Source organism: Montipora foliosa, chromosome 1 (assembly GCF_036669935.1).
Source record: "Montipora foliosa isolate CH-2021 chromosome 1, ASM3666993v2, whole genome shotgun sequence".
NCBI classification, from domain to species: Eukaryota; Metazoa; Cnidaria; class Anthozoa; order Scleractinia; family Acroporidae; genus Montipora; species Montipora foliosa.
Window position 1 is genome coordinate 22,046,856 of NC_090869.1, and position 20,655 is coordinate 22,067,510.

The 20,655-nt window shown below is 39.6% G+C and overlaps 2 protein-coding genes across 3 annotated transcripts; both read right to left on the bottom strand.

The window, feature by feature from the left end:
* Window positions 1-366: 366 nt before the first annotated feature.
* On the bottom strand, window positions 367-18,164 carry LOC137993364 (sodium-dependent neutral amino acid transporter B(0)AT3-like). 2 transcript variants are annotated; one of them, XM_068839177.1, is made up of 10 exons: window positions 17,895-18,164; window positions 16,942-17,220; window positions 13,054-13,538; window positions 12,457-12,567; window positions 8,264-8,472; window positions 5,357-5,543; window positions 4,399-4,600; window positions 4,140-4,299; window positions 3,112-3,274; window positions 367-2,773 (listed from the first exon to the last, which is right to left on the bottom strand). In XM_068839177.1, the coding sequence occupies exons 2-10, from the start codon at window positions 17,180-17,182 to the stop codon at window positions 2,570-2,572; spliced, it is 1,962 nt and encodes a 653-aa protein (XP_068695278.1). In that variant the 5' UTR covers window positions 17,183-17,220; window positions 17,895-18,164; the 3' UTR covers window positions 367-2,569. The 2 variants fall into 2 exon arrangements, with proteins under 2 accessions (XP_068695278.1, XP_068695268.1); XM_068839167.1 differs by lacking the exon at window positions 17,895-18,164 and adding an exon at window positions 17,384-17,486.
* Window positions 18,165-19,143: 979 nt separating this feature from the next.
* LOC137975981 (myosin-2 essential light chain-like) lies at window positions 19,144-20,101 on the bottom strand. Its single transcript, XM_068823216.1, has one exon. The coding sequence runs from the start codon at window positions 19,889-19,891 to the stop codon at window positions 19,448-19,450; it is 444 nt and encodes a 147-aa protein (XP_068679317.1). The 5' UTR covers window positions 19,892-20,101; the 3' UTR covers window positions 19,144-19,447.
* Between the last annotated feature and the right edge of the window lie 554 nt (window positions 20,102-20,655).

Sequence of the window (20,655 nt, forward strand, 5' to 3'; positions counted from 1 at the left end):
AACGCTGTACGTGTCATGCTCACGCCATTCTGTCATGCAATGTAATAACCAATCAGGAACGCTCATTTTGGGAAATAAACCAATCATATTGCGAGAAGTTATAGACAACGCTTGCTCTTTTATTGAGTCATGGCGTTGAATGTTGTTGTAAAAAACAAATTGTTCATTTTCTCTTTTGTCTATAGCTCACTTCAAATAAAAACATTCCTTAATGCTCTGTTTTGCGCATCCTGATCGAAAGCGCGATGCATTATGGAAAAAGTCAGCAAATCCAATAACATCGAGATAAAGTACAGGACATTTATTCTAAATTATGATTATGTTGTTGGCGCTCGCTCGCTTCACATCAAAAATAAGACGCAAAAGTGATAGTTAATCAATAATTTAATCATTTGTAACAATGTTAAGAAGTCGAGATGGAATGCATTGTTCTTTTGACAATCGTTGGACGTCGTTGGAATTACTTTCATAACGTGAAGTGTAAAATGATGGACCAAAATAAATACTTCATGCCATGAGGATACCCCATAAGCCATTTTCGAAATATCAAATATTTAGCTTGATAGTGAGGCAGTGAGGTCAAAAACAATAGAAACACGTTGGAATGAATGTGAAAAATATTTGCACATCATCCACTTTCCTTTGTCTTTGTCCTCAGAACCTCTCTTTCAAGCTGAATTTTAATACATCGAAAAAAAGGCCTGTTGCTTCAGAACCACGTGATAAAAATATTGGCTGTTAATGAAAACGCAAAATAAACTCCTAAGTTTCTGAATTAAATAATACGTGGTATCCAAATGTCACTGTGCACGGTGAAGCGATTCGACACTTTTGCGATAGTTATCGCGATAAGATGATATTACAACTGAAAGGTTTTGTGAATAAGATTTTCTGTCTTTCATTTTTAGGGCTGTTTTTTTTTTCAGAAGCGACGCAAGCATTAACATCTGCGACACACGCAAACTCAGTCGCGTCTTATCCTTTAACCCTTTGACCTCCAGGAGTGACCGATACGTAAATCCTCTTCACAATTTCAATAACAAGTCAGTCAGACAGGTATTGAGAATGACGAATATTATCAGCTTAATAGGTGTGATCTTGATATAACACCAAATTCGTATCCCTGCCCAACAAAGAAATCCATGGTGCTAGTTAGGAGAATGAACATTTTGATCGTGGGAATGAATGGGTTAAGTCACAGTGCGTTCACTGAAACCCGGGCCACCCAGATAATGAAAACCAATCGACCCCATAGTCGCAGTGAACGCACTGTAAGACCAAAGATACCAGATAATGACCTGGCCTCAGTTGCGAAATCAATTGCGCTATCCACTGGATAGTGATTTATCCGGGGGAAGGGGGGGGGGGGGGAAGGGGGAACGTTATCCACCTTTTGAACAACTGGGGCCAGTTGATGTAACTGCGCATGTCATCTGGACACTTGGTCACCTGATCATATCGCAGGCTATTTAGTCACCTTGAAACACTCCTTCTTAAGAAACTGGTGCGATTGTTTTGTAAATGTTGGTTCTTTGAAATCCAAGGAAACGTTTCCTAGAAAATACGTGTGAACAATTACTTTAAGGCTACGGTGAAATATCAATTTGAAAGCGTCAAGATTATTTTCATTATTACCCGAAATCTCTTCACCTATGGCAACCATATTTGGCACCTTTCACAACGTTTTGTTATTAATTTACAGTTTAAATAAACACAACTGCCAGCCAGCACAACTGAGAGCCATTTGAACCACGATTAGGAAGTAAGAAGAATGCATCTATTCGCCATTTGGAGTTCAAACTTCTTCTCGATGCAAAAAAAAAAAAAAAAAGAAAAACTTTTAAAGCAGCTTGTCACGGGACAAATGACTGTCAGCTTTACGTAACTTGTGACGCAGGGTACAAAAAATAAGTTTGCTCTAGTTCGAGAGATTTACCTTGGTTAGATATATTTGAGGTCCAGGGCCCGGTTGGTTAAAAGCCGATTGACGTAATCCAGGATTAGCGTAATCTTTTGTTTCATGTTTTCAACTTTTTGGTGAAAGTTTCTTTTGCTTATTTTTGTTTTTCAAGATTGACTTCTTTTAATGTAAAGTTTTACCGAATATCAGCGTTGAACAGCATTTTGGAGTAGAGCAATAAACGTCTTGGTTAATTTTTAATCTGGGCTTTTGAACAACCGGGCCTGGCTGAGTGCTCTATGACGAAATGACGAAAGCCCCGGCAATTTTATGATTATAATCTCGCTCTTCGTGGAAAGGCTTTCATCTCTATCATAAAGTTTGTTATGGTGAGGACTTTGGTTGTGTACAGAGCTTCGTTAAATTGATTTTCCACTGTATCATAAACATGTCTTTTAATTTTATCTTAATTAAGTTAAACTCTCACGATTTGCAGTCGCATGAAGTCATCAATAGCGCCCTTCAGATCACTGGAGTGAGCACACTCGTTGCCAGGGTCTTTCATCTCTGGGTCGAGTTCGTTTCAAGTTCTCGGCACGCGTGCTCAGAACGGTAAACTTATACACAAAATCGTTCTCGTCCTCCAATCCAAAAGGCGCTAATATCACTTCAAACAAGGGTATCCATAATTTCCTTCTCGAATGACTGTGCCGCCTCGGCGTTCTTCAGTGAAACAGGCTCTAGCCGTGTAAATTTGACTAAACCAAAGTATCGAGCGATGGCCACAACAGGAATGAACAGCATGGACATAAGTACAAGTACCACCGCAAGGAACACTGCCCAGTCTGGGTAGGGAACTTTCGCATAGCTTGCCTTGGAACAAAGGAGGAAAAAAAAATTAATGTTCGTTAATGCAATGTCAAACTTATACACAAAGATCAGGAACTTGGATATAACTGGATAAGGGCAGCCAAGCGTTCACCCATCGCACTATGGAATGTGGGGTTCATTTGCACCATCGTGGGGTCTGCTGGTAAGGTTTTGTTAAGCGCGAAATTTTCTAACTGAGTGACAGGCCCTAGCCGTGTAAATTAATTAATAAAACATTAATAAAGTATTTCCAACAGTATTTAAGGGAACCTCGCTTTGACTGATGTCGACGAACTTGAGGACGCAAGGTAACTGATCATTGCAATATACAGCTTTCGTACCTCATCTTTATTCCAAGCAAAGTAAGACGCCTTCCCTTGGGACATAAGTGCAATGCTGGAGACCAAGATTGCAAACATCGCAACCGGTGTGATAAACATCCAGCAGATTTTCCAAAACAAGTTGGGTTGGCTTCCCGTCATGTACTCTACGTCATCCGAAAACCTAACAATGAAAATGATTATGTGGTTGAGTTAGAAGCCTGTTTTTACTGGAAAATCGGGTGGCTTACTGACCAAAAATAAATAGCGCTCACCAATCGTAAGAGCCGTATGCAAAACAATTAGCCAATCAATGACAAGTATTCAAGTGCGGTAAAGCTCTTGCGAGCCATTCAAAATTTCTTGAAAACGCGGCTCATTTTACTCAATCACAAGCTATCGTAATGCACAAGCAATGCAAAAAAAACCTTAATGAATGTGATCTAAAACTAAGGACAATGAAAGACAGTTTCAGTGGGCGTCATATCTCTGTTCGAAACGAGCAAGATGAAGTGAAAATGTAAAAGAAACCTCCACTCCAATTTAAAAAAAAAATTTCAATGACAGGAAGCAACCTCTACAGTCAATTTTGTGTGATTTTTTTTTTCAAGAAATCGTGTGTAACCGAAATAAATAAGTTTTGAAACTGCCTACTTTTGTCTTCAAATTTTCCGCGCTCCGCCTTCTTGAATAATTGTGGTGTGTTACGATTGCCCTATATACAAACGCTTTTTGTGTGAGAACAGTAGGCAACTCTAAAAGGCCACTGACGCCAGAATTATTCAAAATGGCCGCAACCAGGAAATTTAGGCGAAACAGTAAGACAAGCACTTTTTTAGAAAGAACAATTCGAACAACTTTTGATTGCAAACATTATTTCCTCTGGTTTAAACTTATTCTGTAGTTAAGAGTGCAGGTTCCTTTTTTAAGATTCGCCCAGAGTTATACTCGTCCTCTCACAATAGGAAAAGGAAATGGTCTTGGACGGCAAAGAGAAATAGTAACCGCAAAAATAAATAAATAAATAAATAATAATAAACTTTCTTTACCTTCGAATTCCGTAGCAATAGCAGACACCAATACACTCGCATATCGCAGTCAACAGGAGAGGAATGTTAGCTGCAAAACTGTCGAACAATTGTAGCACGTATTCACCAGAATATGTGACCATGGGTAGACCAATACAGAGGCCAGTGACACATAAGAGCCCTGAAAGGAAACAATTACCAAGAAATATCTCCCTTGCCATATGGGAAAAAAGGAGTTTCGAAGATGTAACGGACTTTAATCTTAGAGACAAATACTCACCAGATAAAGCTTCTCTCGGTAGTTTTGAGAACCCCCTGACATCTTTCAAGGCTGTAGTCACGCTTTCCAGGGCTCCAAATAAACTGTCGAGGCCAAGTGTTAAAAGCATAAGGAAGAACATGATAGACCAGAAAGTTGCACCAGGCATTTGATTGATGGCATCTGTGAATGCAATGAAGACCAATCCTGGACCACCAGCTGCCTGTTGGATGAACATCAGTAGATGCATAAGCCTTCGAGCCAAAAAAATTGCCATTGGATAAAGCATTTTGATTCGTCTGTGTACTCTGTTAATGTTTTATCTTCTATTTTCCTTATGCAAATTGTTAAAGGCTGAGTGTCGCTGATACTGGCGCAAAAATGATATTGCGTCTAAGGGTTTGGTGAAAAGGGAAATAAGGAAACCTGCAAAAATATTGGCAAACATTTGCCCAAGTGTACGTTTTGGGCAGAGTGGGTCAGGAAGTTCAGTGTTCCCTGCTTTACATACATACTTAATTGACCGCTCCCCATAAGGGCTTTTCAGGGCCAATGAAACACAATCAACGAAACGACAGAACACATCAACAACTGTTAAGAATCCCAACTGGCCGGAGGCAAACCAGTTGGCTATTTACAAGTGCAGCCGGGAAGTTGAACCAGAGAATACCAGGAACAAATTCAACGAGTGATTAGAATTAACGGGTCTTGAACCCTGGATCTCCGGATCTCAAGGCAAGCGCCCTAACCACTGGGCCACACTGCCTCACAGCTTTAAACATTACATTGCTGTTGGTATCACTGAGTGTATGTTCAACAATAACCGTATCTACTGAAAATGGAGCAGTTACATTCCGCATTCCACCTCAGTGGACTGTGGATTCCAATGGTAGTTCGATTCTAATCTTCGCGGGAGGGATTAAGCAAGCAAATATTTCAACTATAGATTCGGGGAATCTGGAAGAAAATTTACACGTACATCTGTGAGGAACTTCTGCATGTCGCATTTGAGCATTCCGCTGGTGATATTGGTGGTTGTGTTACCTATCAGCCAATCAACTTGTTGTGAAGTCAGCCCCGTGGTATTTATCCGAACAAGGGCTTTGCTGAGGCTCTGCCGAATTTCCTCATTAGCTGCTTCACAGTTCTCCATCAGGTACGTAGCCCTGGAAGAATAAACATTTATTATCAGTTGGGATATGCAGTATGTCTCGTTTTCAGATACATGATTACACCTCTCTTGACTTAAGACTTGGCATGGATTGTGGATCATCCTTCAGTGTCACTTGCCGGCGATTGGCGCAAAAGCAGGTTAAGTCTTACACCGTTTTTCCTTCCCTAGGCTTCTTACGCAACCATAGAATTTGAAAATTAAGGGCATACTGCTTCATTGATTTCCCTGAAAATAATGGCTTTTTTTTGCCTATTGCGCATCACAAAGACGCACACAAAGCCTTGCTTGCATCAGTTGGCCACTGAAGAGGTACTTTAAAGTGCCTATCACCTCAATTCACTTTTCCTCTTTATTTATTCTTCGAAATCGTCTCAAATGCGTCATGTTGTTTTTAGAACCTTTAAGGCCTGTTTAAACGGTTTTAACATTTGCTTCAACATGCATTCAACACTTTGTTGAACCAAATGTTGGGTGCATTTGAACAAGTCATCCAACATTGTTGAAAGCGTAAAAAACATTGAAAGCTTGTTGAAAGCGTGTTGAATCAAGTTTAAATTGGTTTAAACTTTCATTCAACATCGATTCAACTTTTGTTTTGTTCTCGAAAACGTTGAATGGTGTTGAAGCAGTTTGAACACACGCATGTCAATATGGCGTAGTTTATCTAGACGAGAGAGTCTGGTTTCTAGTTCTTAGTTCCTCGCAATCAAATTTCGCGAAAGTGTTGGTTCTTTTGTTGGGGCAATGTTGGTACCGTTTGAACGGCCTCCGCACAATTTTGTTTTTACGACTGTATTCATAAATGGCGGTCAAGAAATTATTCTTTTGTCTTTGTGCTAATCATCCTAACTAGCCTCACTTTGGAACAAAAATTCTTTTGAATTTTGCTCGTGTTTACGAGGCTAGTTAGGATGATTAGCATAAAAACAAAAGAATAATTACGTAGCCGCCATTTATGAATACGGTCTATATGTCCAACATCCTTTCAACTTTTGTTGAACGAAAGTTGGTCAAATGTTGAAACCGTTTAAACTGGCCTTTAGATTGAAATTTCACTTTTTTATTGGTTTTGAAAGACGGGAAGAGTAGTTATACGTTGATCAATAACCGAGCAATGAAGGGGAATGGGTTCGATGCCGGGTTGACGTCACAAATTAATTTGCATCGCTGTTTTCAAAGAACGATCTCAATGCAAATTAATTTGTGACGTCAACGCGGTATCGAACCCTCTCCCCTTCATTGCTCGGTCATCGATCAAAGTATGACCACTTTTCCCGTATATCAAAGCCAATAAAAAAGTGAAATTTCAATCTAAAGGTTCTAAATCTAAAAACAACACGATGTATTTGGGACGATTTCGGAGAATAAATAAGGAGGAAAAGTGTGTTGAGGTGATAGCCACATTAACGCCTTTGATGATGTATCCCTGTCAACCATTTTTCTTTCGATAAAAACGATTTATAGCCTATCAGACACCAGTTGTTCAAATTGTTCAAACGATGGATAGCGCTATCCACCGGATAAATCACTAACCAGCGGATAAACACCAGCAGAACCTATTGAGTTATACGGTGGATAGTTATTTATCCGGCGGATATCGCTATCCATTGTTTGAACAAATGGGGCCAGGCCTTTAAAGCTGATGCCTTCCAGACGGAGTACATAAAATACTCCTTCAGACTTGAGAAGGAAAAGGTGAATGGTTTTGTGATATAGGACAACTGATGGCTGGTGAATGTGTTTTGAAAACAGAACGGTATGACCCAATGAAATTAATGCTTTGCATTTGTAAGCATAATTACGAAAGTGGATGTTACCCATTCAAATATTACCATAGTAGAAAATTGTTAATCTCTTGGTAGAGCTGAACTGAATCTTTAAACATAAAAGAGATCACAACCCTAAGATTTTACATCGGCCATAGATCATTCAAAGAACATTGTTTTTTTATCATGATTACTTGGAAGGGACCATATCGGTAGAAACTTCGGCTTTGGATGATCTTCCTGGCTTGATTTATGGATGACGACACTACAGAACAGACAACAGGCTCGTCAAGTGAAACCCGGCACTCAAGATGACCCTTGACGAAAATTCTGAAGATGAATGGGATACCAGAATTCGCCCAAAAATATTCCGCGAAACAATGTTTTTTTTTTCCTTTGTGGTAGTTTTTAATAAAAGCTTAAATAAACAAAAAGCATTTTCCCTTTGCTAAGGTAACGCTGATCTAGTAAACGTTACTGTGGCTTTCGCTGTGTTCTATTTTGGCACCTGTTATTCTTCGATAAAAGTCTTTGGAAGTATGTAACCGTAAAAAGAAACATGATTTATTTATTCTGCTGAACGTCGAAGTCCCTAATTTGTTTCCTGAAAGAAACAGATTTGAAGCATTTTATTTTTTGGACAAAGGGCGGTAATCCTTCGATAGCGAGGTTATTCTGAATGTATGTGTTTGAATGAAGTAGTCGTATAAAGTCCATTCTTTCATCATAATATACGTTTTGATTTGATTACAGTGGCATCTGGAATAACATCTGTAGTGTTCGCAAGCATATCCTGGGCTTCCCTAGCGCGGGAAAGCGGGAGCGAGAGTGTGTTTGCGTATACCTGTGCATGCAGTGTAACAGCGACTATTAGTGTTGCTCGAGCTTCTGGCCTTAGGGGAGCCTTAGAAAGACTACAGTGCTTAATCTTACATTACTTTCTTACCTGAATCCTAAAATGGAGAAAACAACCACCCCAGCAAACAACGAAGTCATGCAGTTAGCAAAGGAAATTGTAATGGCGTCGCGTAGTGTATTTTCGTGAATGGAATTGTAACTGGCATAGGCAATCATGGTGCCACAGGCCAGACCCAACGAGAAGAAGATTTGTGTAGCTGCATCGAGCCATACTAGTGGGTCCAGAAGACGTTCCCACTGTAGGTAACAAAAATAAAGATCAGCGTTTCGAGAACTACTGAATCTGCTCTTTCAAAGGCACGTGTCGTCTGGGCTCGAGGCGCAGAGATCACTGCCAAGCAGGTATTTACGTACGATACGATGCAGGCACGGATCTGGAAATTGATAGGTGACTAACGTTGTTGCACTCCAAAGTTCGCCTGTTGGCCTGTTGTCCCGAGCAAAAGGCTCGTCCTCAATTGATTGCCTGTAGTTAATCTTTGTTTTGTTTCAATTGGGATATGTTTTTTGTCTGTTACTGTGACTGCAAACACTAAGAAGAAGCTGGTCTGGATCCGCGCCTGCAGTGAATGATCTTCATTCTAGCAACACATATACAAATAAGATTATTCTGCGAAATGGATTATCATTTTTTTAAATTTATAGTCTTAAGGAACGTTATCTTTAGTTTCAGTCTTAGTTAAAAAGAGATCTAAGTTAGTATGATGTGTTACGTTAATTTTTACGTCTTATAGACTCCAGTGTTTCGAGAACACTGTTCCACTTCCTCAGTGAATGGGAGCTACTACTATGCACCGGACACAAGACAGCACCAAACAGAGTTGGTTTAATTCGATTTGGATGGAGTAGGGACAAACCCTTGCGCATCTTTTTTTTTAACAGTGTTTTGAGAACCACTGGGTGTTAGAATAAATTAAAGTACCTTTCGCTGGGCACAAAGCTCAGCCTTTGGCGTAGTTTTTATCACTTAGAGCCAGTGTTTTGAGAACTACTGGGTCTTGACTACAGCCGACGCTGGGCTTACAGCGCAACAGTCAGCCTGCAAAAAATATTTCGATCAGATTTTCTGAATCAGTAGGTTTTTTTTATAACTACTGGATCTTGTTTCTTCTCAGTCATTGGGCTCGAGGCTCAACGATCAGCATTCGATAATTTAATTGTTTTAATTGGTAATGAATTTACGTTTCATGTGACGTTTTTGCTTGGTATCTAATATTTTGCTGCTAATGAACAGTGTTTTGAGAACTACTGTGTTTTCCGCAACCTGACGAATATTGTGGACACTGGGTTTAAAACGCAGTAGCCACAAAAATCACCAGCTGAGCATCTACCAAAACTCCTTGTCACTGACGGTTTATAGTTTTTTCATTTAGTCAACGGTCGTATTTTAAGCATTTCGAGTGCTTTTAAAAATATTTTTACTAATCATGAATACGAAAATCAGCACGCATATGTTAATTGCACAAGAGATCCAGGTTAAAAGTAAATTGTTCTAGTGCTTTTTGTGTTTGAAACGACCATAATTTTTGTCGGATATCAAAATGGAAAGCAACGTTTCGAGAACGTTGCATATAATGGTAAGCTGATACTGAGTTACAACATTTTTATAAGACCGTTACCCTTATGTTTATCCTTGTTCATATTTTCAAAACTCTTTTTTTTACAAGTTTCCTTCAATGATTCTTTAGTTAACTTGGTTTATAGTTGCCCACCTGAAAGCGGCTTAAATGCTCAGTTTATCTGTAGCTCTCACGTCATTTCCACCTTCAAGTCAGTGACTGTCTACTGTCTACATTTCACTCCTGGTTGATGAAAGGAAAATTCCATCACGTGACTGCATTAGAATTGCACGTGTCTGCTGATTGATAACGTCACTACATTTTCACGAGAATTTGGGCATGTCCACAAATGCCCCTAATTAGATGCATGCGGCGATTTCAATAAGCGTCACGAAGTGTCTTCTTGATCCCAACTTCAACATCACTCGTGTCTCGACAGACAATTTACGTCACAGTGTCCACCCGAATACTGCTCCTCAAGTGGTAAAGATAAACAGCTGTGCATTTACCCTGAGCTCAAAATAACGCTAACCCTTTACCCTTACCTAATTGTTGGAAATAGATAGCAAATGCTTAGAATTAAAGGGACGACACTTCGTGTTGGATCTCAAAATTAGGCGTGCGTCTAATTAGGCGCATTTCTTGACATAAGTGAGCATTTGGCAAGGCCGACCTGTCAAGCGACTGATAATCTTCATTCTTCGGAACCACGGAATGCATCCTCGTCCGTTGCCGGCGAAGGTTGATCAAGTCGAGCCCCTGTTCGAGTGCAAAGTGTCAAAGGAACCTTCATCCGGTTTTTTTTTTTCGCTTGAAATTTCTGCATTGGAGTTGCATGAAGTTTATGGTTGAACGAACCACGGGTCCTTAATTCTGACAGAAAATCAAAGTTTTTAAAAAAAAAAAAAAAAAGAATCATGTAGTTGATGACTGAGAACGGTGTAGGATTTGCAAGAAGCACATCATTGTACACGAGTGGCGTCCGGCCATGGGGTGGTTTGTGGCAAACCGTTTGGGTTATGGAAGAAGAGATTAGCAATCTGTTGGCTTCAGTGTCAAGATCAGGATCAAATGTTGAAACCAACGAACAGGCTCCGAGCACCGTACGAAAATTCAATGGATGTAAGCGAAGTCGAAATGTTTGAACGAAAAATACAAGACAACACCAAAGCAAACATCGCCATTAAAGAGTTGGATTCCATGGATTGCTTTGATCCTTTACGGACTTGATAAATTTGACAACTGACAAGCTGGGGCTCTCACACTTACATATAGGCTAGCCCATTTTTATATTACCTTTCTACGCTTGGGTCGTGTGCTCGCAAACTAGGGGTTTTCAAGGACGCCTAGCTTTGATCCTTAAAGTGACGGTCTCAATTTAAACAAGAAACTGTCTGATTTCTCCCAAAGAAGATCGCACAATGAGGGCAAGTTTCCCTCACTGGCAGTCACCCTTTTTTGCTATAGGTTGATAGGGGCTTAAACGTAGTTCATTTGCAGACTACCCACATTGCCAGACTGAGCTGCAGCTATCGATAGGTTAAATTTGGCGTCATACTAAACTGCATTTGGATTGCAGGAGTTAAAGATGATTTTATACGATTCAACTGTTAAAGAACAATGGGATGTAAACGTAGGCCTGTGATTGCATTTGAATTGCAGGACTTCGTTTCTTCGATCGCTTCTCTCGGTTTTCAGTAAAATTCTAGTTCGTTCGTTGCTGTGCATTCGAATTGCATGTTGATGTAATATATACAAGTGAAATTCTTCTGCATTAGGATTGCAGTAGCCGATCGAGCGTAACTTACTTTAGTCCAGTTTTCCCTGAAGCGACCTAAATCGTCGCGCTTCGCTGCAGCAAAATTTAAGTGTTAGTACATGGACGTAGATATTAGACGTTAGCAGGAGCTCATCAAGAGGGGCCTCTATCTCCTCTAATTCCATGAGTCAACCCTTTCCCGAGTAAATTTATTTTTAGGAACAGGCTTTTCCCGCGAAAAGTATCATAATTCCCTTGACGCTGAGATAGCTCTGTTTTGATTGGCTTTTACAACAGTGGGCGTGCTGAATGTCCCAAGGGAGATTGGCTTTTACAACAGTGAGCGTGCTGAATCTCCCAAGGGAGGTCTTCTATAAAATAAATCTACTCGGGAAAGGGTTGACTCCGAGGCCAAGTATGGGAGATAGAGGCTCCTCTTAATGAGCTCCTGACGTTAGTCGGAATTATTCTAAAATCATGCATTTGACTAGCCTGCCTGCTGCCCTTTTTCCTTTCTAACTGATTAATACCTCGAAATTCACTAAATTCACTAGAATTCACTATTTTCAGATATTACCACTGAATTAACATTCTCTCCAGAACCGGTGCAAAAGCAAAGCAAGATTTTCGTCCTTTATTTGCTCCTTGTTCTGTTAACTTCACCAAACGCAAACTGGTTATCATCATCCACCTTTACTGCAACCTCAAGGTATTGCTGCGTCGTTAACAAGTACGGTGTTACAAACGTGTGACAAACGACAAACTGTACTTCACTCATCTCTTAAGAAAAAGAATTAACATTCTTCTGCTTTTCTGTTTTTATTTCCCCACCTCTCTCTCTCCCTGCCTCAAAATTTTCCTGAAAAATCTAGCTTTAAAAACATCGGTTATGATATCTCTTACCTTTGGGGTAAATAAGTGGATCAGTCCACTTTCAAAGCCCTTCAACATAAGACCACGGATGAAAAAAGCAACTAGGACCACGTAAGGAAATGTTGCTGTGAAGTACACTACCTGTATGACAAAAGGCACGAAAGTTGGTTTTCACGATCACAAGGGTCTCAAAAAAAGGGACGCCTAAACTTGGTATTGGTTTCCCTATGGTACTGTTCTTATTGACATTGTGCCCTTGATCCTAAAGTCTCCTCAGTCGTGGTAGATCCTTACTACGTATTGTGTCTAACATCGTTCACGTTTTCTGCGTTATCTGAATGCTAAAGATTTCAGCAGCAAATAAGAGGTCGAGAGTGACGAATTGTGATTAAGAGGTGGACCCTTTAAGCAGTATCTTTTACGGGTAGGGCTGGGCCTTGTCATGTTTCATAAAATTATAATTTTTTGTGTGTGCGGCAACTCACAAGTTAATAGATTTCAGTACCATTCCAGGATAAATAAATTTGCCTCGCCTTACAGGGTTTTAGACATATCTAAATTTGTCGTTTTTGCCTTTCAAAACTTCTAGTCTAAAACTGGAAAGATCTGTCCTTCTATTAACCTTACCTTTCCGGACGACTGGATGCTCTTGACGATACACAGGTATACCAACACCCACGCAACCACCAAGGCTACCGCCAGTTTCCAGTTGATCTTCGCGCTCTCCTCTATGGTACCTGCATGCATCAACGTTTCCCTATGAAAGTAGTAAGCAGTGGGGCTGCTTGCTGAGCATTCATGTGGGATCACTTCTGTTGTGAGGTTGTTCTTAGTGCTGTCAGTAGAAATCCGTGGACACTCGGCCCAAGGGAGAGGAGATTGAAACGAGTGGAAGAGGTAAAATAGCACCCAGGAGATGACTACATTGTAATAACTGCCCATCAGAATACAGATGACAGTTGTGGCAATTCCCACCCCACCCAGGTAGGGAGATACTGTGCTCCAGACATTGATGGATCCTTGGCGAAGTCTCTGGCCAATGCTAAGCTCCAGATAGAAGACCGGTATCCCCTCAAATATTAGCATGACAAAGTAGGGTATCAAAAAGGCTCCTGTAATGAACAACGACAGAAAAAAAAATTGTCTTTACGGTACACCCATGCAGAACTCTGCAATGACGTAAATTAAACGGATGCTTATTCTCGTGGAGCAGAATCTATAATTTCAAAACAGTTCACACGGCAAGATTTCGAACTATGTAAATGTTTGAAAATGTGAGAGGACCTATAAGAAGAGATGTGTTCACGTACGCGTGCAGCGAGAATAACCAGCGTGGAAGCTGCTAGGAGAATGCATATAGTGGAGAGGGGCGCTGTATTTCACAGCACCGCTTCCCATTCTCCGCGCTGCTTTCCCGCTTGTTAATTTGCCTCTCGCGCCAACAACACCGCCAACACAGGCTAAATATCGGCATCTTTACTCTATGGACAGGATCTTTCAATGAAAGGGATGAATAACATTAAACTGAAAGTAGCGACGACCAACTTGATGTCAACCGTGACATTCTTGCAATAACGATTGATAATATCGGCATGTTTACTCTAGGGACAGGATCTTTCAAGGAAAGGGATGAATAACATTAAACTGATAGTAGTGACGACCACATTGATGTCAACCGTGACATCCTTGCAATAACGATATCGATTGATAAGAAGGCGTATCGTATTTTGAGTTGCTGCTGCGAAACAGCCTAATCAGAGCAAATTAAGGCAGTAGTTTGTAGAATATTTGCATTACTGCGACCAGTAGACAAGGGGAGTATTTTTCACTGTATACGTATTTTCGAGATAAAAATCTTAAGTATCCAAGGAAAAATCGCCTTTCAAAATCAAGTTCGTTTTCCATGAGGAATCATAAAAAATAATTCCTTCAAACTTGATGTTTGGGCACAGGATCAGGAAACAAAAAATTTTTAAATGCCTTAAGAAAACCAACGAATGAAATCTAAATCTTCCAAATTACTACAGGAGGTCCTAATAGGTAAGATATCTATAATTAATATTTAAGTTTTATTCTCAGTTGATTAGAGACTGGACATTTCGTACTGTGCAAAACCACATGCACAGGGAAACGGAAACGTTCGGAGTCATGAAATTTTTAGTGCTTTGAAAAAGTGTTTTTCAAACTAAGGTGGTTTTGTTGGAATTGATCAAAATTGTCAAATGTTGTTGCCTTACACAAGTGCTGTTGTTTTGGACCCTTTAATTTTCATTTGCTCCGAAATTGTAAACATCATATGCGCTTTCTTGTTTATAATTGCAATTACACTCATATAAATCCCTCGAAAGTTTTCGACTATTGAATTTTTGCTATATTTACTGAGTAAGACGCAAATGGTTGTATTAAAATAACGCGGAAAAAAGAACTCTGAGTCTCCGGCGACGAAAAACATCAAGTCTCCGTACTTTACTTCAAGTAAAAACAATAACGATGTTCTTTAGTCTCTTTACGTTCCATAACCGATAAGTTACTTCTCTTTTTACCTATGACGCTCTCGGGTGTGTTTAGTAAACGATTAAATATAGACAAATTGTGGCACATTTTCATCAAACAATTTTTCAATTAGTGTCACATTACTCATTTAGGAGGGTAGGGGGTTCAAATTTTTCCATTTGATGTATATCTTTCATGTAAATTTTCAAATTTTTTTTTTTGGTTCCTCCTCTGAAGATGGAAGTTGGATTTCTTTTTAGACAGACATTACATTACATTTTCCCTACTTCGTTGATGTCAGTCGGCTTTTCACATGAAGTTAACCTTAACTGAGATCTTTGTGTGCTTTGGTGTGTCAAGTCTTCTGTGTTAAATATGGAGGACTTTTTATATATTTTTTTGACTTTTGCATCCATAAAATGACCAGAGTGTGCCGACACGGTGAGACCTCGAAGTAGGCTCGATTACCAGCCGCTGTTTCGGGAAATGAGCCAGCGCTCACTCCCGAAATCTCGGCTGGACGCGTGAGGTAAGCCATTGTTAATCTCCGCCAATCAGAAACTCGCCTGCACAAATCCGCCTGGCATAAATTATATGTTTTGGCTGCAAAGGTATTCTTTGACCCGGCCTGTTCGAGGTTTACAGTGCTTTTAAGGTAGGAAACATCGAAGATTGCGACAACGAAAAGTGTTCGAGAAGCTGGAGAATGGGAACTGTGACGTTTTCTACGGCCTGAGTTCGCAAACTTCACTGATTTTCCAGTTGGCGCCAAGGTCAAAATACGGCTTTCAAATCCATTTCTATTGCAATTTTCTCCTCATACTTTGCTAATGTAAGAGCAAGTAAAATTCCTCAAGATCAATTGAAAGTACTGCTGAGTTTATTGGTGGCAAAACGAGGGGGCCGATGAGGTCGACCGAGAGCTGAAGCCGCCGAAGATTTTTTTGATGATTCGCCGGTTGAATTCAAACTCACATTGATCATTCTGATCATTTAACCACAAACTCAAGCTCGTATCATCTGGAAACTTCGCACAGACGTTTTAAGCATTGTTATGTAATTTCAGTGTTTTTGGGATGTCTAATGTTATTTCCCCGCAACTATTGACTTCGCATAAATTATATTTTGAATTTACGTCACAGACACAATCTATCGCTCACGCGTCCAGCCGTCTCTTCTCGGGGAGGATACCCGAACTCGAGTGAGCGGCGGAAATCGAGCCTAACCTCGAAGGTGAGTCTAACAATCCGAAAATCAAGAGTGTCGTTTTTCGTCACAAAAACTATTTTCTTTTTAATCATAAAAAATACAATTTCCTCGATTGTGATTGGTTCAAAAAACTCCTATTTTCCACTATTTCACTTGTCAAGTTTTTATTGGACAGTTAAATAAGCCAATCACATTCAAAGTTATAGTTTAAATCAATCAATCACATCCTTGGTTTCAATCACCATGGAAACCGTGTACAGACTTCTAAATTGGGTCTTTCTTTCAGAGCGACATTAAATAATTTACGCCTGCTTTGTCAGTCTTTGAATGCAAATTTTCCCTTTCTTTCACAACTTGGCTCTTCTTCTTTTCTCGAAAATTGTAATGTTTATGATTAACTATTAGTAAGAGGACACTGTGTCGTCCAATTCAGTCTGTAATCATACTCGTGATAAACAAATCCGACTCCCGCTACGCGGTCGTCCGATTGTGTTATCACTCGTATGATTCGCTCCTCCCACAACATCGTCTTGTAACATCCTTCAATGCATCAAAACGTTTAATTTTTAAAAAAAAAGTGTGCGCTTCAAATTGTACAATTGTTTCCAAACTTTAGATGCTACGGAGAATCAGTCGAACGAACGAAGAAAACCTCTTCAGATTAGAAATAACACCTACCTATTACAGTTTTTGAGCAAAGACATTAGATAATAATTTTTTTCTTTGTTCATGAAAAAATTTGAATTTTGATTCACTGTACATTTTCAAAATTTAAATGTATCCATTTTCATAAAATCAGTGAAAATTAATTACCTCCTCCATTTTTCTGGCAAAGCCACGGAAACCTCCAGACATTTCCCAATCCAACAGCAAAACCAATCGCAGAGAGTAGAAACTGCACTTTGTTGTCCCAGCCGAGTCGTGTTTTTTCGCCTTCAACCACTTCAATTTCGACTTTGTCTGAGTACCCTTCGTCGTCTTTTGCCAAAATTGCCATTGTTGACACCGTTTTGTTGTACTCTCCTCTTTCAACAGCTAGTCTTTCGTCCGCCATCTTTGTGTTCAAGCAACAATAATTCTACTTTAGTAGTTCTGAAACACGATGCAACAACTCAGTAAACACGAAGACATTTCTTCACGGTCCATTATTCCCCCAAATACGATAAATATAATCAGCTTAACCCCAACCTCATTCAATTCTTTCGAGTCAAAGAACAAAACCACTGGAAAAATAAAATTAAATACGAGAACTTACTTCGAGTATCCGTTCTGACCCAGCAGATGTTACTATGTTCTTTATGAAGAATCCTCACTAGTTACGGAAATGAATTTCATAAGCCGGCTTTTAGCATGTGCTCACAACGTGATGAGAATGTTGTACAAATGATGAAACAGAGAAAAATGAGCCAATCACATTGAGATAGTATTGATGCTGTTGTTATGGCAAAGCACGTTTTTTTACAAATCAATCTCGGATTATTTAAATGTTCGAATAAAAAGGAAGCGCAATTATAGTAGCATCAGTGAAAATATATTTTAGTTCCCCACAGGATTACATGAAAGTCGGTCTGCCTGTCTTTAAATTGGATTGCCGCTTCCGCGTTTATATTCGGCGAGCATACGAAGCTGTCAATACCGTTTTCTCTTGGTAAACCGGCTATATTATTGCATCAGCTATGTTTACACTTGATTGACCCTTTGTTATGGTTATAAAAAACTAAAATAACGAGTTTCTTCGCCTTTTCTTTAGGTTCAGTTTAATTTACCTTGTTTGGTGCCGTTTTATCAAGAAAATGCTGCTCTCGGGCGAGAAGTACTATAAATCTTTGGTTCGCAGATATATTTGGAGAACGCCAAATACCGAACGCCGAGCGTTTCAGATTCGGTGTTTTCACATAACAACTGCAGATATACACAACAATAACTGAATGTATTCGGCGTTCCGTGATCTTTAAAAGACCCTTGATTAAAGAATGGCAACAAGGGCTTTAGGCTCGATTACCAGCCGCTGTTTCGAGTGAGCGGCGGATGTCGAGCCTACCACAGCGTCAGCTGCTGTTTCTCTCGCCTTGTTATTGCGTGACCGCGGCTCAAACCCAGCCTCGCTCTTTTTTTACACTCGAGGACATTACGATGGACTGAATGCAGAGCTTGTAAAAAGATTTAATGCTTAGTGAAATAACTTCATACCCAAAACCAAAGCGGCGTTTGCCGGTCTTTAACGACGGCTACGGCAACGACAACACCACAAAGCAAGAATATCATTGGTTAAAAAAAGGAAAAATATTAAATCGGGTTGCAGGTTTGTTGCAGGTGCAGCATGAATTTGTCCTCGTCCTTGCTTAAACTCCCTTATGGCGTCTTGATCACACCTTGTTTTTAAAGAAGCAGACTACAACGGATTTTGGAAGATAGCATAAAGGAAAATGAAGGACAAAGAAGACCCAAAAATTGTTCTTTCTATTATGCCTAAAGTTTGAATTGTTCCCATTCGAAATTGTATTAATTTAACATGATCGTGATAAACTGATTTTTTTAGTTCAGGTCGGTTGCTAACGACAGATTTCAAGAAACGTAACCCAGACAGATCCCGGCTCTTGTCAGCGCACATCGAAAATCAGAGTCAACGACCTCTGCTTTTTCTAGGGTGTTCCGTTTAACAGCCAAGTGTCTGTCGTGAGCCCAGGTGTAGACTGCTCCGTACGAACATAAAAAAATCACAAAAAAATTTGACTTTGATGAATGATTTTGAAATATTTTAGCGGTTCAGACCGATAAGACTTCCTCAAAACCGCGCTGAATTCAATGATGTACAATTGTACTGAACCATTCTACACTCGCATACCGGTATACATGGGGCGTGGTAATAAACTCCCACATAAATGACAATATCTTTTGTCCATCACCCTCCCCCGCTGAAACTTGAAGAATAAGTATGTTCAGAATCGATCGATCAAAAACACCCATTGCACTTTTTAGTCTGTTTCACCTGAACATGACATCGTGAACTAAAAATTGATTTTTTAAGATTTATTTCAACTGCCATAATACTATCAATCAAATATAAAGACCATTTTGAAGAAAAGCTTGTCTACGTGTACTATTTCTGACAAACCTCCACTGCCTTCACATAGTATTGAAATGTTAATTATAATAAAAACAAGACACGTAAAGTAAATTAACCACATCACCGTTGTTCTTTTTTCTGTCTGTTAAGCTAAAAGAGAGAGTATATCCCAGTTCATCAAAGTACAAAAATGTCATCATTTGGCCAGAGGTTGATATTTTGGTGAAGTTTTCCTACATGTACAGTACTGAGTTACTCTACCGGCTTGGGCTCACTCATTACCAAGATAATCATGTCCTTGTACGGTACAACTTCCTTTTTCTTGTCTTCAATTTCCTTAACAATCGATTCCAATTCATCCTCTGTCAGCTTGGCATCTCCCTTCATGCACAAAAAGCCCCTCAATTGAAGTGAATCAATACAGCCGGTCTTCTCGTTGTCAAAAAGTTTGAAGAACTCCATGAAGTCTTCCATAGCCGGCTGTGGTTTGGCTTTCATTTCATTGTAGATGGCTTGGAATTCTGCGATCTCGACAGAACCCTTGTCTTTGTAATCGCCCTCAATCTTTTGCAGGTCCGTTCCCTGTGGGTTTAGTCCTGTTGACCGAAGCACATCCTTAATCTGGTCAACATCAATTTTTCCATCTCCAGTTCGATCAAACAGCACAAAAACTTCTTCCAGTTCTTCTTTATTCATCTTCGTTTGATGATTATTCCGCCTAGGATGATACCAACTTATCTCCGCTTACTGACCTCTCACGACTAAAGAAGATTGTTAAATGTCCCTACAGTGCAGATATGTCACTATAAAATACCTCAGCTTGGCCCTAGTTACCACCCTCTGGGGCGAAAGACAAATGATCTAATCAGTCACTCACGATACACCTAAATTCAACTTCTCACTCTGAGATAAAATTGTTGAGGTTTAAGTGATCCTCGTTGTTTTGTGATTCACGTTTTATCAGCTCTTCAAATATTTATCAGACACCTCAGTCAGAGATATACCAATCAGGCTATTCATTTAATAATTAAAATGAAACACGGGATTTCAACATGAAATAATTGTATGTAACAATGACATTCTCTTTTCATCTGTGGGTCACATCTTTTCTATTTTAGAACACAACGCCTCTTTTCAATTAACACCTACTCCATGGTCTTTCTCTCTGTGATTCGAATCGTAGCAAAGAAGAACTGATGAAAAGTTCACAAATTTGCCTCTTTACGAAAATTGTGATCAGCATTCAATGGACAGTTTTTCAAATAAAAATCGTGAATAGTTTGAATAGATTGTACGACAGAGGGCGCGCCGTCGCAACAGGTTAACACTTGTTTGTAGGCGGAACTAATTTATGCGTAGAATGCGTCGAAAAACGAGAATTCTTTCAGATTAGAATGAAGCAACTTTTAAAAATGGAACAAAACCTCGAATTTCCTTTGCAAAAAAATCTAGAGCCATAA